The following is a 21,861-nucleotide window of genomic DNA, read 5'->3' as shown; positions in this document are numbered from 1 at the left end:
TGACTATCAATTAGAGATTCTGCTTCAGCTTGGGCTTGAGAGAACGGCACACTGAGGATGATGTTCAGGAGCACCCTCTAAAAACTAAAATGACAAAAGGAACACCCTATAGAGGACTTCTTCACACACAAGTGACCACTGCAAGTCCGCAAGGCCACAAGTGCACAAGCGAGTCATGTGGAAAAGGGTCACTCAAGATCTATATGGTGACTGCTGCATATAAGATTTAGACTAGTCCTACAAGTTAATCATCTATTTTTTTGAAAGACTGGTCATATATTTTAATTGGATTATATAAAAACATACATTGGTATAAGTTGAACCCCTTGCCTTAATAACTGTTAGTTGGTCAGACTTGTTAATGCAAGTTTTTAAGACACTTCTTATGCAACTGGCCTCAGGTATTCCAGAGACCATATTATACACATTTAAAAAAATAATAATAATTATATGCATGCATTATTATATTTTTAATTTCATAATGCAATTTTGTAATTCAGTTATCTTAAGATGTAGCCTAACTAGGTTTTCGAGATCTAAATGAATATACCGAGAATGTGTAAGTGCACACATTTGATATGAATATTATATTGACAATAAATTCAAGCACCTTGAGGACACAGTGTTCATAAATCACAGCCGCGTGTGGATCGGGTGAGACCGGGTGAGACCGGGTGATCTCTCAATAGTGATGTTGAGCGCTGAGGGGACAGGAGAGAGAGAGAGAGGAGGGGCGACGGGTCTCTCTCTCTCTCTTTCTCTCTCTCTCTCTCTCTCTCTTATTGAGCGCGGTGCAGTGCGGATTACAGCTTCTGTCCTCTCAGTGCTGCGGGAACTACCGCAAAACAAGGGCTATATTCATACAACCACATTAATTACAGGCAATGGGGCTCTTTGAGGAGGGGCTCTCTCTGAACCTGTGCATTTTTTCGATGCTCTTATGGGCTTCTACAGGTGCGTTTAACCTGGACGCGCAAAACGTCCTTAGGAAGAACGGTCAACCGGGCAGCCTCTTTGGATTCTCTCTCGCCTTGCACCGGCAGCTCCAGCCGTATGATAAAAGAATGTGAGTAGAATCAGATGTTGTATATCGTTGCTGTTAATCGAGATCATTGAGTGATCGGGAGTCTGATCAGATGCGCGCTTTAGGCGCTCCAGACCTTCCGTTCATCCTGCACCTGTGCTCCTTCTGTCTCCTCTATAGGAACAAGAAACGATGCGTTTAATAGTCTAACAGTTCGTAAAGAAATACACTCTTTCTGAATGGTGGAATGTTAGTGATTGCATGTCGGAATGGTGATTAGTGCATCAGTGCGGCATGTGGGGGAAGGCATGCTGCTGCTGCTTACTTACAGACAACTTAACAATACCCAACGTGATGCGACAAGTCACAATGGCTTTCACACTGCAAGAATTCAAAGAGCAATATCACAAAGTCTGATCTTAAAAGTAAATGATCTTCAGTGGTTATTTCCAGCATTTGAGATTAAGCAACGAATCTACATTATACATTTTTTTTGGCTTTTGAGTTGATTATATGGTTATTTGGAGATTTAAAAAGTTGTAAAAAGTTACAAACACCTATTTTGAAAATTGTAGTTGGTGCAGTTTTTTCTAAATCACATCTAGTGGTGCCATAGAAGAACCATGTTGGGTTCCCCAAAGAACGTTTCCGTGAGCACTTCTTAAAAGAACCAGTTTTTTCCTTAGTATGAAGACATTTTAGTGATTTTTTTTTCCATTCTAAAGAACCTTTTGTGGAATGGAAAGAGTCCATGGATGTTAAAGGTTCCACATGGAATCATTGATGCCAATAAAGAATCATTATGTTTAAGAGTGTATCTGCCAGAAGTCGTTTATAATATAGGTTTATTATGCATACCAGCTTGTCTTTACACTTTGTTTTATTTTTAATAGTCAGGTTCACTCTTAAAAATAAAGGTGCTTCAAAAGGTTCTTCAAGCGATGCCATAGAAGCCACAAAGAACCATTCAGTCAAAGGTTCTTTAAAGAACCATCTCTTTCTTACCTTTTTATAATCTGAAGAACCTTCTTTTGCCAAAAAAAGGACCTTTTGTGAAACAGAAAGGTTCTTCAGATGTTAAAGGTTCTTTATGGAACCATTTAGACAAAAAGGTTCTTCTATGGAATCGTGAAGCACCTTTATTTTTAAGAGTGTTGGTCATTTGGTTTTCAGTTTAAGTTCTTTAAACCTTTCTCTCAGATCTCTTGTCCTCTTAGTTCAGTTAATGTTTGGATGCTATGGTCTAAGGCTGTAAAACATCTATCATGATGGGGCACTAAAAGAATATCTCAGGGCTCCTTTTTAGACAAGTTTGAAATGTAAAGACAAGTCAACACTCAGTTTGTAGCGATTTTGCATATTGGCAACTTGGTGGTTACTTCATATGAATTTGTACCATTTCATTTATACATGTTTTCTTTTTTTTTTTGTGCACAATCTGCTTACGACCCACTGATGGTTTTGGAGTGGACTTTCATTCTTATTTATTTATTTTCGTGCGTTTCTGTACAAATCACATTGTACAAATTCATACAACACGGCCGCCTTGTAAAATAGTTGTTTTCTTTGAGCTATTCAACATTAAATATCGTCCTCCTTAACTGTCCAGTAAGTCCAGTAATACATTAAAAAACTTAAGATGGAAGAAATCACATGCTATACTTGCAGAGACCATTTCTCTGCACGGTTAAAAAGATTTGAGATTAGCAAGTAAACGAAAAGGCTGAATGATTTACTGAGAGTCCGAGTGTGAGAGGGGTCACTCAGGCATTTCTGTATGTGTCTGTTTGTTCATTTGTGAGTGTGTTTAAACAGTTGTGAAATTAACAAGTGTGCATTTTCTTGTGTGTGGTGAAAGACACCGGTTTACAGCATCTATGGTGCCATGAAAATGTGTAGCACTTTCTGTCTGTTTGCCTTCCTATTGATGTGTATGTCTAGGTCTTTTCATCTCGTGTGGATTTTGTTGATTGTGTGAATAATGTATGTGAATCAGTATCTGCTGGGGCTCGATCTTTGGGTGTTTGCCAGACTGCTGCTACCAGCACAATGGTTCACACAGGTCATTTACAGGGTGAAAGCAGTATCTGATACACTTCATGCATTGTTCCTCTCAAATCACTACACATTAATACCCATGTGAGACTGAGAGTGTAATGAGACGGTAAGGAGTAAAATTGTAGTTGGTGCTGTTTTGTCTAAACCATATCCAGTGAGAATTATTTTGGGTTCCTCAAAGAACATTTCAGTGATCTGAGTTCTTAAAAGAACCATTGTTTTCTTAGTATGAAGACATTTTAATAATCTGAAGAACCTTTTTCCACTATAAAGAACCTTTTGTGGAATGGAAAGGTTCTATGGAGCCATCAAAATTCTACACATGTGAGACTGAGAGTGTTGTTAGACTGTAAGAAGTAGTCAGCTGTAGCAATATGTTGCATTTCTGTTTGTGTATTCACACATGTGTGTCTCTTCTTAAATGTGGAGACCTAATGTTTCACCTAAAGAGGATCAGTTCTGTGGGGTTAAGTTTAGGTACATAGAGGAGTCTACCAAGGAAAGGAAATGAGGAGGAGATATGTTTCAGACAGTCTTATTGCTTCCATTACGAGAATCCCACTATTATTATGACAACATCTTTTGCAACGTACAACAGTTTGAGCTGTGCCTCGTTCTGTAAGTGTTCTGTAAGTGGGTGAACAGAGCTCAAGTCTGGTGGCGCTGAGCGCAGTGGGCTCTGGGTGTTGAAAGCCCATTTGTGCTGCATGACTGCATTTCCCTTAGTCAGTGCTGAAGCAGCCACACGAAAGGTCTTCCTTCCTCTCATTCATGCAGCTTCCTGTGGTGTGAAAACGACCAGTGCTCAATCTACTCTTATAATCTATTAGAAGGAAGCCAATTTCCGAAAAACAAAACTAATGAACAAAAAAACATCTCTGATGCTGTGAGTATCCAGAGCGGTGGATGAACAGGTTGGCATTTGTTTACACTGGAACAGGAGAAATCAGGGAATATGTACACCAGGCCATCTGTGCTCATGTAACTTGAGAGATGGATCGCTAGAGGCCCCTTTTCTTCCTTTCTTATCTTTTTGTGAGAATGATGGCTCCTAGTTGTGTGAATGTGTTGGTCTCCTCAGGTGTGTGCAGATTTGTAGCCCAAGAGATTTTTATTTTTGCAACAGTACACAACTGTTTCATGGTTTACACTACTCTACAGATTAATAAAAATAAGCGTTTGCTTTTTATTTGTGGTTGTACCAAAATAAAAATGTTGGGCTAAAACTGAAGCTGGTTCAATGAGGCTATGCCCTTAAAATAGGTGATTTTTGCATAATGCAAACACATATGTAGCATAAAATGATGGGATGCTAATTAGTCTCTCGATGAAAGACAAGTGCATCTATGCAATCTATGCAAGAATGGGACAATGTACTGTACATATAAAATTAGGAAAACCAAATGCAGACTTAACTTGTAAACATGTTTGAATTTTGACTTACAAAAACACTTCAATGAGAAGTGATTTTTCCACTTGTCTTAGATCACACATCAGATGTGTTTCATCAACCACAAACATGTGCAAGATAGGTGTGAAAGATCAGGCAAGATACCACAGTACCAATATTGCATTAAATATCATGCGTTCAAAAATAGCACAAGAAAATATTTGAAGGTAAATTTCGCCAAGTATCTTGACAGATGTTAACAATTGAGAAATGTTTTATCTGTCTCCCTCATTTTTCTGTGTCTTCATGTAATCCCAGATGGACTTGATCATGAGATCATATTTCCATCTGGTGTCGACTGCATATAAAAATCACACTAGATTATTACAATTAATATTAAAATTGATGATTGGATTTGGAAATGTAAACTGAGGTTTCCTACTGGCAGACTAAAGCAAAGGATAAATGTTTAATTCTTTGGTGAACAAATTTGGGTCTAGGTTATATATAATGATTTCACTATTCAATGAAGGGCTGCACAATTAAGGAAAAAATCTAATTGCGATAAAATTTGTGATTGTGACTTAAATGCGATTTAAAAAATCCATGTGTGCTGTGATTGTTTGTAGGGCTGTACAATGAAAGAACACAGTGCTTCACTCTGAAACACCCAGTGCATATATTTATTTAATTAAATCACAGCCCTTGTGATGTTGTAATCGCACTGAGCCATATCATGATTTCATTTCTATTTATTGCACAGCCCTAAGTCAACTAGTTAGTTGTTGCCTAACCAATTAATTGAAAATAGTCGTCATGATCTCCAGCTGGAGTGCCCATGAGCTCCTCAAGAGGGCACTCCATCCCATACCTTTTCCACTCATTCCGGACTCCATTTCCCATAACCCCGGCCTAGGAACTGATTACCCACACCTGTTTCCAATCAGGAGGACTATTTAAGTTGGACATTTTCTCACACTCATTGCTGAGTATTGTTTGTATGTTGTTAGCCTGTAACGTTTTCTAGTTTCTGTGTTTTTCTGCCATTGTTACCTTGCCTTGCCTTGCCTGCATTGCCTTTGTGTTGATGTTGTCTTGGACTGTTTACCTGTTTTTTTTTTTATTGTTTTGCTGCCTGTTAGTGATGCAAAGTCCGATTCATTTCCGCGAACCGGTTCTTTTCGGACAGATCGACTAATTGAAACGGCTCAAAAAGCCGATTCATCGGTTCCTGACGTCATCAAGCAATAACGTCTCTACGCATTTCTTTTCTAACAACTCAGTTCAATGTTGTTTCAATTAAAAATGCAAATAGGTTATTTGTGTCAACACATATTGAAACATTCAAAAAATAAAGTTATTTGTGTGAAAGCATATTGCTGATTATTACCATATAATTCACTTAAGTTAATGGTGTTTGTGGTCACAGTTTCATTCGCGGATACTTTGTCAGATACTGACTGACCAATATTGCCTAGCCTACAACTTGGATAAGATTCCTAAATGTTTCACAACTACAGCACACATTACAGACATTGATGCACAAACGCGGATATGTTCTACATGTCTACAGTATAAAGAATGAATAAACCAGTCTTATTAACTCCTTGATTTCGCTTAAGCAACTGTAAATATAATATGCATGCACAATACACTTTTGTAAAATGTATTTACATCACTTGACAGAAAGGTTTTTGCAGGTTTTAATAGAATGTCAATTAATAATGTCAATTAAGTAAATTAAGTAATAATAAGCATATTTCCAGTACGCACCTCAGGCTTGCACAGTGTTGTCAACTCACTCATCAGAATCTTCGGTAATCCTCGGCAAACCGGCTCATTCGGTTCTTTTTTAGTTGGACGTGCTACTTCGGCTGTGCGTCCTGCGTCATCAACCCAGAACTAAAGTTCGATTCAGTTCAATTTGTGAACCGACTCGACCGGTTACTTCCTGAGAACCGGCTCAAAAGAACGAATTCATTCAAGAAGATTACTCTTTTGTCTTTGACTGGATACTACTGCTTGCTGATACTGCACCCTGCCTGTCTGACCACGTTTACCAATAAAGCCCAAATTTGGATCCACAATTGCGTTGTCACGCTTGACATCCTTTAACGTTACAATTGTCCCATTGGTACAAATCCCTACCTAAAACAAATACATCAAACCCCAAACATGAACACAAACACCCCAACATAATACAGCACACACGTAACATCTCACAACAATCCAATTTAACTAACCACACCCATCACACTACAGCGCAAAACCCAACAAAAGAAGCATGGCACAATCAAGCTTTGTCAGTGTAGATCATCTCAGACAACTGCAGCGATTGCACTGCTGGATCATTTTGAAAAAGACAAACTTGTAAAACAGTTGCGCAGCTCGTGATTGTGAACTCTCTATGAGCAGTGTTTGGGACACAAAGCAGCTGCTGCAGCTTTGGCACGGATGCTTTCGGACTGCGTGTAACACTTTGAGAATTAGTGAAAGGTTATGGCTGTGGTATATTTTCTAATGGAAAGATGGAAATGTCTGCATGACTAAAGTGATGAGCAGAGACAGCTGAGTCTGGGCATTTCTCCCCTTCAGTGATGAAGCAGCAATCTGAAACAGGTATTAGCTGAATCACTGGATAATGGTGGGTGGGATGAATATATTTACAGTGAGACTGTAGAAATGTGACAGCTGGTAGAGATTCTACAGCAGTATATCCATGACACGGTTCTAAAAAATGATTTATTTATTTTTTTCAGTTGAATCATTTCAATCTGTTTTTACACTGATGTCAAAACTGACTCATTTATTAATGAGTTTGCTTAAATGTTTTTTCTTTAACTGCTAATGCAAACTTTTTACACCACAGACAGAAGAAAATTAAGCATTGCTTGGTAATTGGTTGACCGAAATTGGTATTATCTAATTGTGTACTTAAATTTAACAGCTGACAGATGACAGCTTTCAACCGAATTCATTACATACCTTTCTATCAAAGTTATCTGACATTATCAAGACGAATTTGAGTTATTACCATGTTGAAGGTGTCTGAATAAATTTTGGTTTGACTGTATATATATATATATATACTGTATATATATATATCAACCCGATCTCATGAAAGTGCATATAAATAGTACGCCAAATAAAAACTAAAACTCGTGGTGTTGATACGCAAAAATGGACTTTGGCAATACCACAAGTTTTCGTTTTTATTTGGCGTACTATTTATTCGCATTTTCTTGAGACCGGACTCATATATACTGTAAATTGGGAAGAACGTCCATTTTATAATATATAATATTACTGTGATATATAATTGTTCGTACTGTGCTTGCTATAAAGGACTTTGGTCAAACTCTCCATCCTTACACTGGAGTGTGAGCAAGTTTAGTGGCAAAAAAAGTTTTCCTGCAGAGGTGAAGCAACTGTGTGAGCGACAGATTGCAACCAGCTGCAACTAGCTGTGGGTATAAAGAATAAAACACACACAATGACCACAGTCAGTTTACTCTTGTTAATTATAGCTGCTGCAGTTTGTCTATATGTGTTAACTCATACACAAAGACAGAAGTTAAGTCAAATTACATCTTCGGAAAATAAAATAAAATAAAATAAACAATAACGAATGCTTATGTTTTGCAGATTTGCAGAATGCAGATTTGGAATTAGTATTTGTTTTCTATACAAATAAACCTGTTTAGATGATGGTGTAAAGATAATAATAGATATGCGTTTTGGACATTCAAACAAAGCTATCGAGAAGTCATTGTTTGTAAGGGAATTTTGCTCAGTCAGACTATAAACTTGGTGACCCTGATTAAAATAAACCCTCTTACTGTCAACAGTGACATGCTTAGACTAATCAAACTCAAATTTTTCTCGGAGCAATAAATTGCCTTTCATGCCTGAAAATAAGACCGGGCAACATTCTGTGGCTTTTTAAGTTAAATGCAGTTTTCCCATCATTTCTCTAGTGAGATCTTTTGTCCTGTCTTATGTTGGTTGGAAACAGGGAGTGTCAGGTTGACTAGCCACATTCTCCACATTCATCTTTAATGATTTGTCTCAGTCATTAGTCGTTCAGTCTAATAAGGAAGTCGTGGGTTAGAGAGTCGGACTCGTAACCCAAAGGTTGTGGGTTCGAGTCTCGTACCAGCAGGGATTGTAGGTGGGGGGAGTGAATGTACAGCGCTCTCTCCCACCTTCAGTACCATGACTGAGGGGCCCTTGAGGAAGGCACCGAACCCCCAACTGCTCCCCGGGCGCCGCAGCATAAATGCCTGCCCCCTGCGCTGGGTGTGTGTTCACGGTGTGTGTGTGTGTGTGTTCACTGCTGTGTGTGTGTGCGCACTTTGGATGGGTTAAATGCAGAGCACTAATTCCGAGTATGGGTCACCATACTTGGCCACATGTCACGTCACTTTACACTTTATAATCACCCAAGGCGCTATATAAACCCTTTCTGTCGTTTTGAAGACTAAGAGACAGATACACAATGACAATAGCATGCTGACTTCATTAACTCCCTCAGCCAGCATAAACACAATAAAGGAACAATCCTACAAAATCCCATTTTACCATGGTTACCACAGTTTCCGGAAATACATTTCCAGAATAAATATATAGTTCAGTCATGAAACTCTGGATGGCGCATTCTGACGGGGTGTTAACGTAACTGATGATATTCAGAGAGTTAAACGACTTGGCACAAGCGGATTGGTTCATGCTGCATATGCAGCCAATGAGCTTACTGCCTTGCATTTATATGGCTGGCTAGCATCCACTTGAGATTCCTGCAGCGTGCTTTCAGAGTTCTCTGAAACCCTCCACCTTCCCCAGCTCCACCTGTATAGATCTGCTACAGGGTTATTTTATATGCTATTTGTGCAGCAGCAGCATGTCTTAAATACTCATGGCACTGTATCGCCATATGCATTGGCAGTAGCAAGTTCCTGTACTTTTTTTTTTTACTCCTGTAAAACCATAATTGACAAACACACATTTTAAAGATAAAATAGTGTATAGGACAACCTGCATCATCTTCATGGATGCGCATGAATGAAGGCCACAAGACTCAAGTCTACATTAAGTGTACCACTTGTGCCATTTTTTTCAGTCATTTCTTTTTTACGTGATGGTGGGCATGTTGGAAAGTTACTTTTAAAAGTAATGCATTACATATTGCACTCCCTAAAAAGTTACCAATCATGTTATTTAGTTGCAAAGTAATATGTTACGTTACTTTCACATTTCTTTTGCATTTTGGCAAATGTAAAAAGCCTTTTAACACCAAAACTGAAAAGAATAAGCCACAGGCTGAAGGAAATGTAAATTCAAATGTTTATTGTAGAGAGGACAAGGGTTACTTTTATTTGAAAAGGTAAGATGTTTTCTTGTAAATTAAAAAGTAATGTGTTACTTTACTATTTACTTGAAAAGTAATCTGATTAGGTAACTCGCGCTATTTGTAATGCGTTACACTGCTGGTGGGTAAAACCACAGTTTTATTTGAGTTTTCATCTCAAGTTTTTCATCTTAATTCTCACGGGTGGTTTTGGACATTCATAATAGAAAAATATGAGTGACAATGCCTATTATCCTGTGATTACAAGGAAACATTTAATTCGTCTGTATGGTCGAGTGTCTCAGTATATAAGCCACTGGGGGTCTCCTGTGTTCCCACAGCCGGCCTACATGCTGATCTGAATAGACTCATGGGAAGTAGATTAAGGGGCACTGGGTGCACAGATGAAAATGCTGATGAAACCTCTCAACACCATAATGGCTGGCCTGTTTCCCATCGAGAGAGCATAGTGTTGAGTACTAAAACTCCAGCGCTGGCATGTCATTCCTAGTGTTGTCCATCAGATATGTGTTGAATTTCCCAACCATGATTGAGAGGTGCTGTGGTCCTGGGGCTTTCCAAACATTACTGTCCACCTGCCCCCATCTTCGTGGGAATGGACTCCATTTGCTGTAATGTTTTATCATAGTAAGGCTTACAAGTAAGCTCTACATGGGCCTAAGCTAACAAAATAATTTATTTACTCAATATTTTATGTTCATTTATGCAACATAGCCTCATTGATAAATGTGCCTCTACCAAAAATTTTTTGCAAAACTCGAAAAAATTTACCTGTTCATACAAATCACTGCAGTTTCTAGTTGAAATGAACACTAGTGGCAGTAAAACGCATAAAAACTTTTATTCCTGTGTTGCAGTTTCTGGCACAATACAATGTTATTATCTCAAAACTTTTTTAGTGCAAGATTTTTTATCTAATGCATTAAGTGCATTAAATAAATACATTAAGTGAGCAGATTTCTGAAATGAAAAACGGGGACATTTCCTATTTCAGTGGTCAAAATATCATTGAAATCTCACAGATTATCTACAAAAAATAAAAATAAATTAATTAAAAAACAGGGACAATATATGTATTTTTTTTTAATATACTAATATTGTAATGAATAATTATAATGATGTTTTAGGATTAAACTGGCCCTAGTTTTTTAGAAAATTCACCAAAATTCACACTATGAAAAATAGTAAATAACTATTGCAAATAGCAAACAGATCAAAACAGTATTACATTATGACTTTACAAAAACAGTACAAAAATAAAACAATAAATATGAGAACATATGATAAATAAAACAATTTATCAAATATTTTTAACATTTTCTAACTCTATTTCACATTTTCACAAACTGCGAGTACAGTAATTACTTTTCAGATGATAATTTACATTTAAGCTTTTGGAAATGGATCGTTAAGGTACATGCAAACAGTATTACTTTAACATGAATCGCTAGTACATGACTACCTTGAAACCGATAACGGTGTCTCTTTTGATAATTGATGATAATAGTGCTCTGCTCTAGTCCCGGTTCGGTTCTTCGTGGCTAAAGAAGCAGTGCGCGACCGAATGATCTGTGTAGCTCGCAGCTCTCTCTGCTGGTGAGAATAATCACTACACGATTGCCGAACTCTATTGGTTGTGCTTTTTAAAGTGTAGTTGCAGGTTGTTTTGAACGTGCTGTAAAACAGGACATTTCCGGGGACAGGACACCAAAAACCAGGACTCTCCTCAGAAAACAGGGACGTCTGGTCACCCTATTTTTACATGAACATCAATTAACCAGCTCCATATATATATATATGGCTTTTCTGGTGTAGTAAACTTGCTCGGTAGCTCACCTGGTACAGCACTGCACTTGTGATGAAAGCACTTGCATAGTCCTGTAACACACAAGTCAGGATAAAAGATCTCATAGACTTATGGAAGCAATTTAGCGCCACTCGGAGGACATTTAATTTTTGAACTACCAAGATACAAACAGCAACCAATGTAATAAAATGTTGTTCACTGGACATTTCACTTTGAACGTGTCACCAAACAAGCAAGAAATTAACCACTAAACTGATTCCTGCCTGGAAAAAAATTGTTGCCCACATTTTTTTTCTTGGTTAGTCTTACAATATGTTCCCTGTGTTGACTGTGAGTCTGACAGAGCCAAGTTTGTCATGTATTTTTTTCTATTCACTGAAGTGCCCAGAATAGTTGATTCATAAGGGTCAAATTAGTCAAATAAGACGAATGTGCTGGAAACGTTTCATCAGAATAACAGTTGCTGAGCCAGCTGTTCTGCACCGCTGTGTGTAAAGTGAAGTTACGCAGACTGCCACTGTGTGCCTCAGTGCTCAGTTATGTCTAGTAAATAAAAAAACAAAACAAGAGAATTCTTTGAAAAAAAATCAAACCACTATAGTCGTGGTAGTAGGCAGTGAAAGAATTTTCCTTCTCTTAGGAAAGGTGTGTCTGGAATGAATTGTGGAAAAAGGGATTGGTTTCTCAGCAGATGGCTATATGGTCATAAGTCTGAGGTTTATTTTATGTAGTGTGAGACTGCAGATTTTTGGGAAAGCCAGTTATTGATTTCATGTATATCCAGTTTTTTCTCTCTCTTCAGACTGCACATGCACTATTTATGCTTTGATAAGCAGTCATTAAAAATGCAACATCACTTCAGACTCACTTCAGACTACAGACTCATGAGATCTCAGAAACCCTGTAGTGGTCATTGCTTCATTTATCAGCATCTCCTATTAAAGGAACACTCCACTATTTTTGAAAAAGGCTCATTTTCCGACTCCTCTAGAGTTAAACCGTTGAGTTTTACCGTTTTCTAATCCATTCAGCCGATCTCCGGGTCTGGCGGTAGCACTTTTAGCTGTAGCTTAGCATAGATCATTGAATCTGATTAGACCGTTAGCATCTCGCTCAAAAATGGCCAAAGAGTTTCGATATGTTTCCTATTTAAAACTGGACTCTTCTGTAGTTACATCGTGTACAAAGACCGACGGAAAATGAAAAGTTGAAATGAAAATAGGCTTATTGGAAGTTACCTAGCTGGGGACTATTTTCAGGCACTGCACTCATGGTACGGCAGCAAAGTTCCTTGATTATTACGCCGGAATGAGAGTATAGTTCCTAGCCATATCGGCCTAGAAAATCACAACTTTTCATTTTCTGTCAGAAGAGTCAAGTTTTAAATAGGAAAAATATCGAAACTCTTTTGTCATTTTTGAGCGAGATGCTAACGGTCTAATCAGATTCAATGATCTATGCTAAGCTAAGCTAAAAGTGCTACCGCCAGACCCGGAGATCGGCTGAATGGATTCGAAAACGATAAAACTCAACTGTTTAACTCTAGGGGAGTTGGACAATGAGCCTATTTTCAAAAATAGTGGAGTGTTCCTTTAAATACTTTTCACATGATTGGGGTTTCTCCTCAAATCTACACCTATGTGTGTCTTTTGTTCTGGTGTGATGACAGCAGTGTGTGTGTCTGTAAATAATTGATTTGGTGCAGCTGGCTGATGGGTGTTAGAAACAGGAAGACACATGCTGATGAAATAATCTGTCAGATCCTCTTCATCAAGCACCAGTCTCATTTATGAAGGACTGATAATTACGTCATAATTACAAGCTTTTTCTTGCGTTTTGTCCTCCTATCTGTTCCAAATAGTGCCGTAGCAAATAGTGCTTGTGATGTGCGAGAGACTCAACTAAAGCAGGTGGTCATACTACACCTTTCCATTGACTTCCATTCATGCAAATGCTGGAGCAAAAGCACAAGCTCACGTGAATTTCACTGCGTTCCAAATTTGAAGTTTGGTAATTTTGCACGGCAGTAGTAGCTACACACTGCTTCTTCTTCCCCTTTATTTATTCATTTAAGTAGTTAGTTAGTTTTGTTTTATGATGACTGGCAACCAGCAAAGTGCAATACCGCCATCATGTTGGAAGGTCAACCAGAGAGTAACTGGCACTGGATTATTTGTGATATTAGAATATGTGTAGTATCAACATGATGTGTCTCATTTAGTAATATGGAGTATTTTATGGGTGCTGTCAATATTTTTTACTGAGCTTGTCACAGTGAATTCTGGGATTGCCTTTATCAACACAGGATGCATGCATTGCTGGTTAAAAAATGGCCGTTGTTGGAAGTTACTGGAAAAAAAAAAGTGATTAATTTATTTTTTGTTCATTTCTTCGCACAGATTGTTGATCGGTGCTCCCAAAGCCAGGGCTTTATCCAATCAGGGAGCAAACATCACGGGTGGGCTGTACAGCTGTGACATCACCACCCATCCCGACGACTGCGCTCGAGTGGACTTTGACAATGATGGTGCGCAGAAAAACCAGAGATTTAACAATATATCAATTCAGGCATGTACGGTAGATGCCTACTGACTGCTGTTTTGTTGTTTCATTGGTTTCAATGCTTAATCACGACTTGGTTTCTGTTCATGGTGACTCTCACAGTCGATGCTCGTGTGGAGAATAAGGAGAACCAGTGGATGGGTGTAACTGTTCAGAGTCAAGGACCTGGAGGCAAGATTGTGGTACGTCAAGAACATAGTTACCAACCATTAACTGATTTATTATTTATCACACAATGTCAATATCAGCGCAGAACTAGCGTCTCTCTTTGTGTCTCAGACATGTGCCCATCGCTACCAGCGCCTGTTGTTCCCCAACACCCCCCAAGAGGCGCGTGACATCACGGGACGCTGCTACATGCTCAGCCAGGACCTGAGCATCGACAGCCAATCAGACGAGGATGGAGGGAACTGGAAATTCTGTGACGGTCGCACCAGGGGTCATGAGAGATTTGGGGTCTGTCAGCAGGGCTTGGCTGCCACCTTCACTAAAGACTACCATTATGTCATCTTTGGAGCACCAGGGGCATACAACTGGAAAGGTAGAAAGACTTTTGATGTGAAAAATATTACACACACGCACGGAGAGAGAGAGCGAGACACATACACACTTATTGGATACGATTCTGTGGTAACTGTGAGGTGTAGAAGAGCAAAAGTTATGTCATGTGACCAGACTGGTTCATTCCGAAACACTCAAATTTAGCAGAAAATATGCTTTGACTTTATAATCACAACTTCTGTCCATCGGAAAGTTAAAAGGTACAGGCTATCTTGATGTGAAAAATATTACACACACGCACGGAGAGAGAGAGACACATACACACTTATTGGATACGATTCTGTGGTAACTGTGAGGTGTAGAAGAGCAAAAGTTATGTCATGTGGCCAGACTGGTTCATTCCGAAACACTCAAATTTAGCAGAAAATATGCTTTGACTTTATAATCACAACTTCTGTCCATCGGAAAGTTAAAAGGTACAGGCTATTTAACAGAAAACTCATCAAATGAAGCAGAATATGTGTGAGATGGCTGAGACCAGAGCAGAAGTGACTCACAGGTCACTGTTTTGACCTTTGGCAAGGTCTTACCGCATAGACACCTCATAATGCTATCATTTATTTATTATGATGGTGGACTGATCCATAAAAATAGCCAGTGTTTTTACTTCCGTGTTTTATATGTATGGTGACCCCCCACTGGTGAGGAGGAGCACTGCGACATCTCTTATTCACTATATTCTTAATTCACACAATTGCATTCCCTTGTGGAAAAAAAGTACATCATTTTTAAAAAGTACTACAGAAATTATATACTTAATATACATATACTTTAAAAGAATATACTTAAGTGCAAATTGGATGTAATGTTTTCAGACACTTAATTGTGTTAATTGCAATGAAATTAAAATGTATTATAGTTTAAATTTATATTGCTCTTTGACACTTAAGTAGGACTTATACTCATCGTTAAATGTAATTTCATAATTACTTCTTTTGTCTTTGACATATGTTTAAAGTGTACTGCTGAATGTACTGACAAGCATTTGTGGTAAACAAAAATGTACTTAATGTAGTTTCTATTTAAAACTGTATGTCATGTTTTTAAATATATTCATAATTAAACATGTCTCATGATAAAGCTTCAATTAAGCAAAAATACAAATATAATATTAATGTAATTAAAATTACGATCAAGAACGCAACATGCATTTTAGTGTAACATCAAAATAAGTTTACTTCTTTGAAGCATGACAAAAGATTGTTTAACATAATGATTTGAAACGTACTTTAAAGTAAAACTTTTAATTTGACACTTTTCAAAAGTGTACTTAAGTGTGTGAAGAAGCAGTCATGAAAGTGTGCTCTCTTTAGTGGCCTTTTATTTACTTTTATATATACAGTGGGTACGGAAAGTATTCAGACCTCCTTAAATTTTTCACTCTTTGTTATATTGCAGCCATTTGCTAAAATCATTTAAGTTAATTTTTTTTCCTCAAGGTGTGTGGCTTTCCTAATCAAGTCCAATCAGTATAATCAAACACAGCTGGGGTGAAATGAAGGTGTAGAACCATCTCAAGGATGATCAGAAGAAATGGACAGCACCTGAGTTAAATATATGAGTGTCACAGCAAAGGGTCTGAATACTTAGGACCATGTGATATTTCAGTTTTTCTTTTTTAATAAATCTGCAAAAATGTCAACAATTCTGTGTTTTTCTGTCAATATGGGGTGCTGTGTGTACATTAATGAGGAAAAAAAATTAACTTAAATGATTTTAGCAAATGGCTGCAATATAACAAAGAGTGAAAAATTTAGGGGGTCTGAATACTTTCCGTACCCACTGTATGTGTGTGTGTGTGTATATGTATAGATATCATCCAAAAATGCAATTTTTAAAATATACTGTATACTTGAAAGGTTTGAAGTACACTACAAGTGCACATTCAAAACAATTAACCACACTTCTTTTTTGCACAAATAACCATTACTCGATCATTTGTTTTCCTGTACCAGCATAATCTAGTTGTTTAGCGCTCACCCCATCACTTCTGTTGTCTAGGTATAGTGCGTGTGGAGCAGAAGAACAACACTCTTCTGGAAATGGGCGTGTTTGATGACGGCCCTTATGAGGTCGGGGATGAAAACCACCTGGATCCAAATCTAGTGCCAGTACCAGCCAACAGTTACTTAGGTGAGTGTGAGAACCATGTGTTGTGTGTGCTGTGGCCAGCGACTGCATTGTGACACTGACTCTCGCGCATGCACAGGATTCTCTCTAGATTCCGGCCACAGCATCACAGAGAAAGGCAGACTCATCATAGTGTCAGGAGCGCCGAGAGCCGATCACAGCGGTGCAGTGGTGTTTCTGCGGACGGAGGGTGAAGTGTCCACCACTCTCACACCTGAACACGTTCTGGAAGGACCGGGACTCGCATCCTCCTTTGGATATGACGTCGCTGTGGTGGACCTGAATGGAGATGGGTGAGTGTTGGGAAGTAACTAGTTACATGTAACTAAATTATGCAATTACAAAATAAGGTAACGCTTTATTTTAAGGTGTCCTTGATACACATATTACATGCACTTACTATTATAATAACAATTAATTATGCATAATGCAAGCAACCCTAACCATATAGTAAGTACATACAGTTAATTGATATTACTCAGTACTTAAATATATAATTACACTGTAACAAGGACACCTTAAAATAAAGTGCAACCCAAAATAAATGTAATTACTGAGAAAAAATGTGTTATTAAATGACATTTACTTATGAAAATGCTAATGATTACAAAGGGGGTTACATCTGATTTAATACATACAGATTGAATTGATTTCTTTTATAAATTGCAGTGACTGCCTTAATATAAGAGACATCAATGTTTCAGGAGTTTATTAGGACACAGAATAGGACACATGCTTATTCGATAACTGTTTTATTTCCTATTTGGGTTTATGTATATACATTTTTTTTAAGATTAACAGTTTTTTTTCCAAGGCATTGTTAGATGCCAGTGTTTTCTGTCGTAGCTATGCAAAGATTTGATTATAGAAACAGTATCATACACTCTTAAAAATAAAGGTGCTTCAAACGGTTCTTCAAGCGATGCCATAGAAGAACCATTTTTGGTTCCACAAAGAACCATTCAGTCAAAGGTTCTTTAAAGAACCATCTCTTTCTTACCTTTTTATAATCTGAAGAACCTTTTTTCGCCACAAAGAAGCTTTTGTGAAACAGAAAGGTTCTTCAGATGTTAAATGTTCTTTATGGAACCATTTAGACAAAAAGGTTCTTCTATGGCATCGTGAAGCACCTTTATTTTTAAGAGTGCTACTAAACTATTTCTTGTTATGGTTTTAAATCTGGATTTAACCTCAGAATGATTTCAAAGTCAGTCTGATTTTGCAGTGGCTGTGCTTTACAATTACATTATTATAATCTTAATTCAAAGGATTGCGGAAGTGATAGTAATCAGTGCTGAGTTCTATTGTAAGGTTAACCCTGCCTGGTTTACATAATGAAAATGATTAACAGTTGAAAAAATTCATTTGAAATTTAGAAATGTAATCAAATGTAATCAGTTACATTAATAAAGTAATTGAAATAGTTACACTACTGATTACATTTTAGATAGGGTAACTTGTAATCTGTAACCTATTACATTTCCAAAGTAACCTTCCCAACACTTGGTGACACAAGATCTGTAGCAAATAAAGGAACTCTTGAAAATGAGTGGCTGGATTGTGCTGGTTGTCTGTCCAGCTGGCAGGACGTTGTGGTTGGTGCTCCTCAGTTCTTCCAGAGAGATGAGGAAGTGGGTGGAGCCGTGTACGTTTACATCAACAAGGCTGGAAGGTGGAAGGACGTCGCTCCTACTCGCCTGAATGGAACGAAAGACTCCATGTTCGGACTGGCTGTGGAGAACATTGGAGACATCAATCTGGATTCTTTTGAAGGTTGAATGCAGAAGTTGGTTTTTAGTTTTGGATGCCAAATAATGACTTCTTTCAGATAGTTTAATATTCTTCCTGTTTGTATCTCAGATATTGCAGTAGGTGCTCCATATGCAGACTCAGGGTCTGGTAGCGTGTACATCTACCACGGATCTGCTGACGGCATCAATACCACACCAGCTCAGGTTAGACACTCTCCACCTGTCTATCTCTCTGTTTGCTCTTCTGTCTGCAGATATAATGGAGCATATCAGTGAGAAATTACTTAGATCAAATATTGGTGGATCTAAAAGGAATAAATGGCACTATGAGAGACTCCTTTTCCAATGTTATCCGGTTTAAAAGGTTTTCCATTTTCAGCATGAAACATTGGCGAAAAAAATAGATACTTACTTGGTTTTATGCATTAGATAGATATTTCATTATATATCTAATTTCGTTTTTATTCTACTTTGCTTTTGTCTGATTTAACTTTGTACTCTTTCTGTTGAGGGAGGGAGGGAACAGACAGACAGACAGACAGATAGATAGACAGATGGATGGATGGATGGATGGATGGATGGATGGATGGACGGACGGACGGACGGACGGAGGGAGGGAGGGATGGATGGATGGATGGATGGATGGATGGAAGGGATGGATGGATGGATGGAAGGGATGGATGGATGGAAGGATGTGACGTGACGTGACGTGACCCTGGACCACAAAACCAGTCATAAGGGTAAATTAAGATTTTTATTTTTTTTAATAATCTTTCCATGCTTTGTTAGGATAGGACAATATTTGTCTGAGATACAACTATTTGAACACATATGTGTGTGTGTGTGTGTATGTGAATCTTTGCCATTAAACATTTAATACAGCCTTACCTTTGCCTACAAACACTAATACTTCTGACATGATCTTGTAGATACTGGAGGGTAAACAGCACAATATGAAGATGTTTGGCTATTCTCTGGCTGGAAACATGGACCTGGATCAGAACTCGTACCCTGATCTCGCCGTGGGCTCGCTCTCTGACACAGTTTTCATATACAGGTGCTGGTAGCTCACTTCTCATGTCTAAGTCATTACCTGGAGGTGTTTTGAGATGCTATAGCATGATATAACATCCCTCTCGTGTGCAGGTCCAAAACTGTTATTAGCATCAAGAAAGACATCAAGGTGACACCAAAGGAGATTGACTTGGTGAAGAAAACATGTGGCAACAGCATATGGTGAGATGCTAACATCACTTATAAATACGCTTGATGTTTTGAACTCTAATATTTATGGGTGTTTAATGTTGCATCCTTTTTAGCCTGACTGTGGAAGCGTGTTTCTCATATAAAGCAAAGCCCTCCACCTACAACCCTAAACTCAGTAAGTCTGTTTATGCTAACAAACAATCATTATCTATTACAATTTTGTATTTATTTTTTAGTCTGAAATGCCTGACTTTAAAGAGAATGAGGGTTTTAAGCATCAGGCAACATAATGGCAGCATAAGCTTATAATAAACAGAATGCTGTCATCCGTTGGTGTGGATGCTAGTATAGTTATCGTTATTGTTATCTTTATAGTTGTTCTTAATGTGAACAGTGCTTAAGATGTAGTCCAAATGTATTCTGTGTTATTAATGCTCACAGAAGACAAGATACTACATGCTTGATGTTCACTGAAGTACATAAGAGCATTTGTTTGTTCTGAGGTCTGAAGCTCACATATTCTAAATGTTTTGTTTGTTTGTTTGCCAGCCGTCTCCTGTACACTTGAGGCAGAGGGGTACCGCAGGAAGCTGGGTCTTCCATCTAGGGTTGTGTTTCTGGAGAAGAGCACGATGGATCAGGACTTCCAGTCGACCGCCTCTCTGGAGCTACGAGGACAGAACAACAAAGCCTGTTACAAGACCAAACTCAGATTACAAGTAAATAAAGCTTTAAAGTTGTGATGAAACAGAAGTAGCGACAGGCCTTTTCTTCCATATTGTGATGCACATCTGATTGTGATTGATTGTCGAAAACACAGATGAACGTGAGCTCACAGGGGTGAGGTTTAAGCTGATTAAATGATTGGAAAAGTTCTGCATACAGTGCCCTTCAAAAGTTTGGGATCAGTAAGATTTTTAATGTTTTTAATGGAGACTCTTATGCTCATCAAGGCTGCATTTATTTGATCAGAAAAAACTGGAATATTGTGAAATATTATTGCAATTATTAATACTGGTTTCCTATTTTAATAGGGTACAACAGGGCTAAAGGCACACCTTAAGAAAAAATGTGCTATTCACTGCGCCTAAAATGTATAATTGCAGAAAAATATATATACTTTTGTATTGAACATTAATGTAGCAACATATTTTGTGTGAAAATAAATCATTCAAGTTGTTTATTTTGTTTAAAAATCTCAATCTCTAATATCTCTCAAAATCTCTAATATGGATACCCAACATAGTATATGATATTTACCATCTGAATCTAACCATGTCATGTCAACAAATGGAAAAGTCAGCCATCTATTAATTATCATGTTAATTACTGTGTGCCTTTAGCCCCAACAGCAGGGGCGCTTTTTACCCCAAATACCATACTTTTACATATTCTTTCGTTATTTAAAAACTGTTGCTTTAATTATCTTAAACAAAACTGAAAATTGTTAAGAAGACCTTTGTCTCAGAAAATATGCATTAATTTTAGCGATTCTAAATTGCTACTTCAATCTACAACATTTTAAAAAACATCAAATATTATATCAAGTAAGCGCAGAATCAACTTGGATCAGACAAATATGCACGTGCATCTTGAAAAGCGGATGTTTTGGAAAGTGCTACACCACGTTTTTGTGCCACCTAGTGGTTTAGATTCAAATAATATCAAAGTCGCCTTTAGCCCCGTTGTACCCTATACTTTAAAGGGGTCATATGATGTTGCTAAAAAGAACATTATTTTGTGTATTTGGTGTAGTGAAATGATTTTATGCGGTTTAAGGTTCAAAAAACACATTATTTTCCACATACTGTACATTATTGTTGCTCCTCTATGCCCCGCCTTTCTGAATCGCCTTTAGCCCCGTTGTACCCTATACTTTAAAGGGGTCACATGATGTTGCTAAAAAGAACATTATTTTGTGTATTTGGTGTAGTGAAATGATTTTATGCGGTTTAAGGTTCAAAAAACACATTATTTTCCACATACTGTACATTATTGTTGCTC

The 21,861-nt window shown here is 37.8% G+C and overlaps 1 protein-coding gene across 1 annotated transcript in view; it reads left to right on the top strand.

Moving 5' to 3' along the window:
- Nucleotides 1-804: 804 nt before the first annotated feature.
- Nucleotides 805-21,861, top strand: part of itga6a (integrin, alpha 6a) — a 32,332-nt gene continuing 11,275 nt past the window's right edge. Inside the window, exons 1-12 of the mRNA XM_016294830.1 lie at nt 805-1,066; nt 14,047-14,174; nt 14,312-14,391; nt 14,489-14,750; nt 16,772-16,903; nt 16,980-17,193; nt 18,480-18,673; nt 18,761-18,855; nt 19,581-19,708; nt 19,798-19,887; nt 19,971-20,032; nt 20,407-20,576. Coding sequence (XP_016150316.1) covers nt 885-1,066; nt 14,047-14,174; nt 14,312-14,391; nt 14,489-14,750; nt 16,772-16,903; nt 16,980-17,193; nt 18,480-18,673; nt 18,761-18,855; nt 19,581-19,708; nt 19,798-19,887; nt 19,971-20,032; nt 20,407-20,576 — 1,737 coding nt within the window. The 5' untranslated portion in view covers nt 805-884. The remainder of the gene's footprint in view (nt 1,067-14,046; nt 14,175-14,311; nt 14,392-14,488; nt 14,751-16,771; nt 16,904-16,979; nt 17,194-18,479; nt 18,674-18,760; nt 18,856-19,580; nt 19,709-19,797; nt 19,888-19,970; nt 20,033-20,406; nt 20,577-21,861) is intronic.

Source organism: Sinocyclocheilus grahami, unplaced genomic scaffold, assembly GCF_001515645.1.
Source record: "Sinocyclocheilus grahami isolate Dianchi unplaced genomic scaffold, SAMN03320097.WGS_v1.1 scaffold324.1, whole genome shotgun sequence".
Taxonomy (NCBI): Eukaryota; Metazoa; Chordata; class Actinopteri; order Cypriniformes; family Cyprinidae; genus Sinocyclocheilus; species Sinocyclocheilus grahami.
Note: the sequence above shows the minus strand (reverse complement) of the source record. Positions and strands in the feature narration are given on the sequence as shown.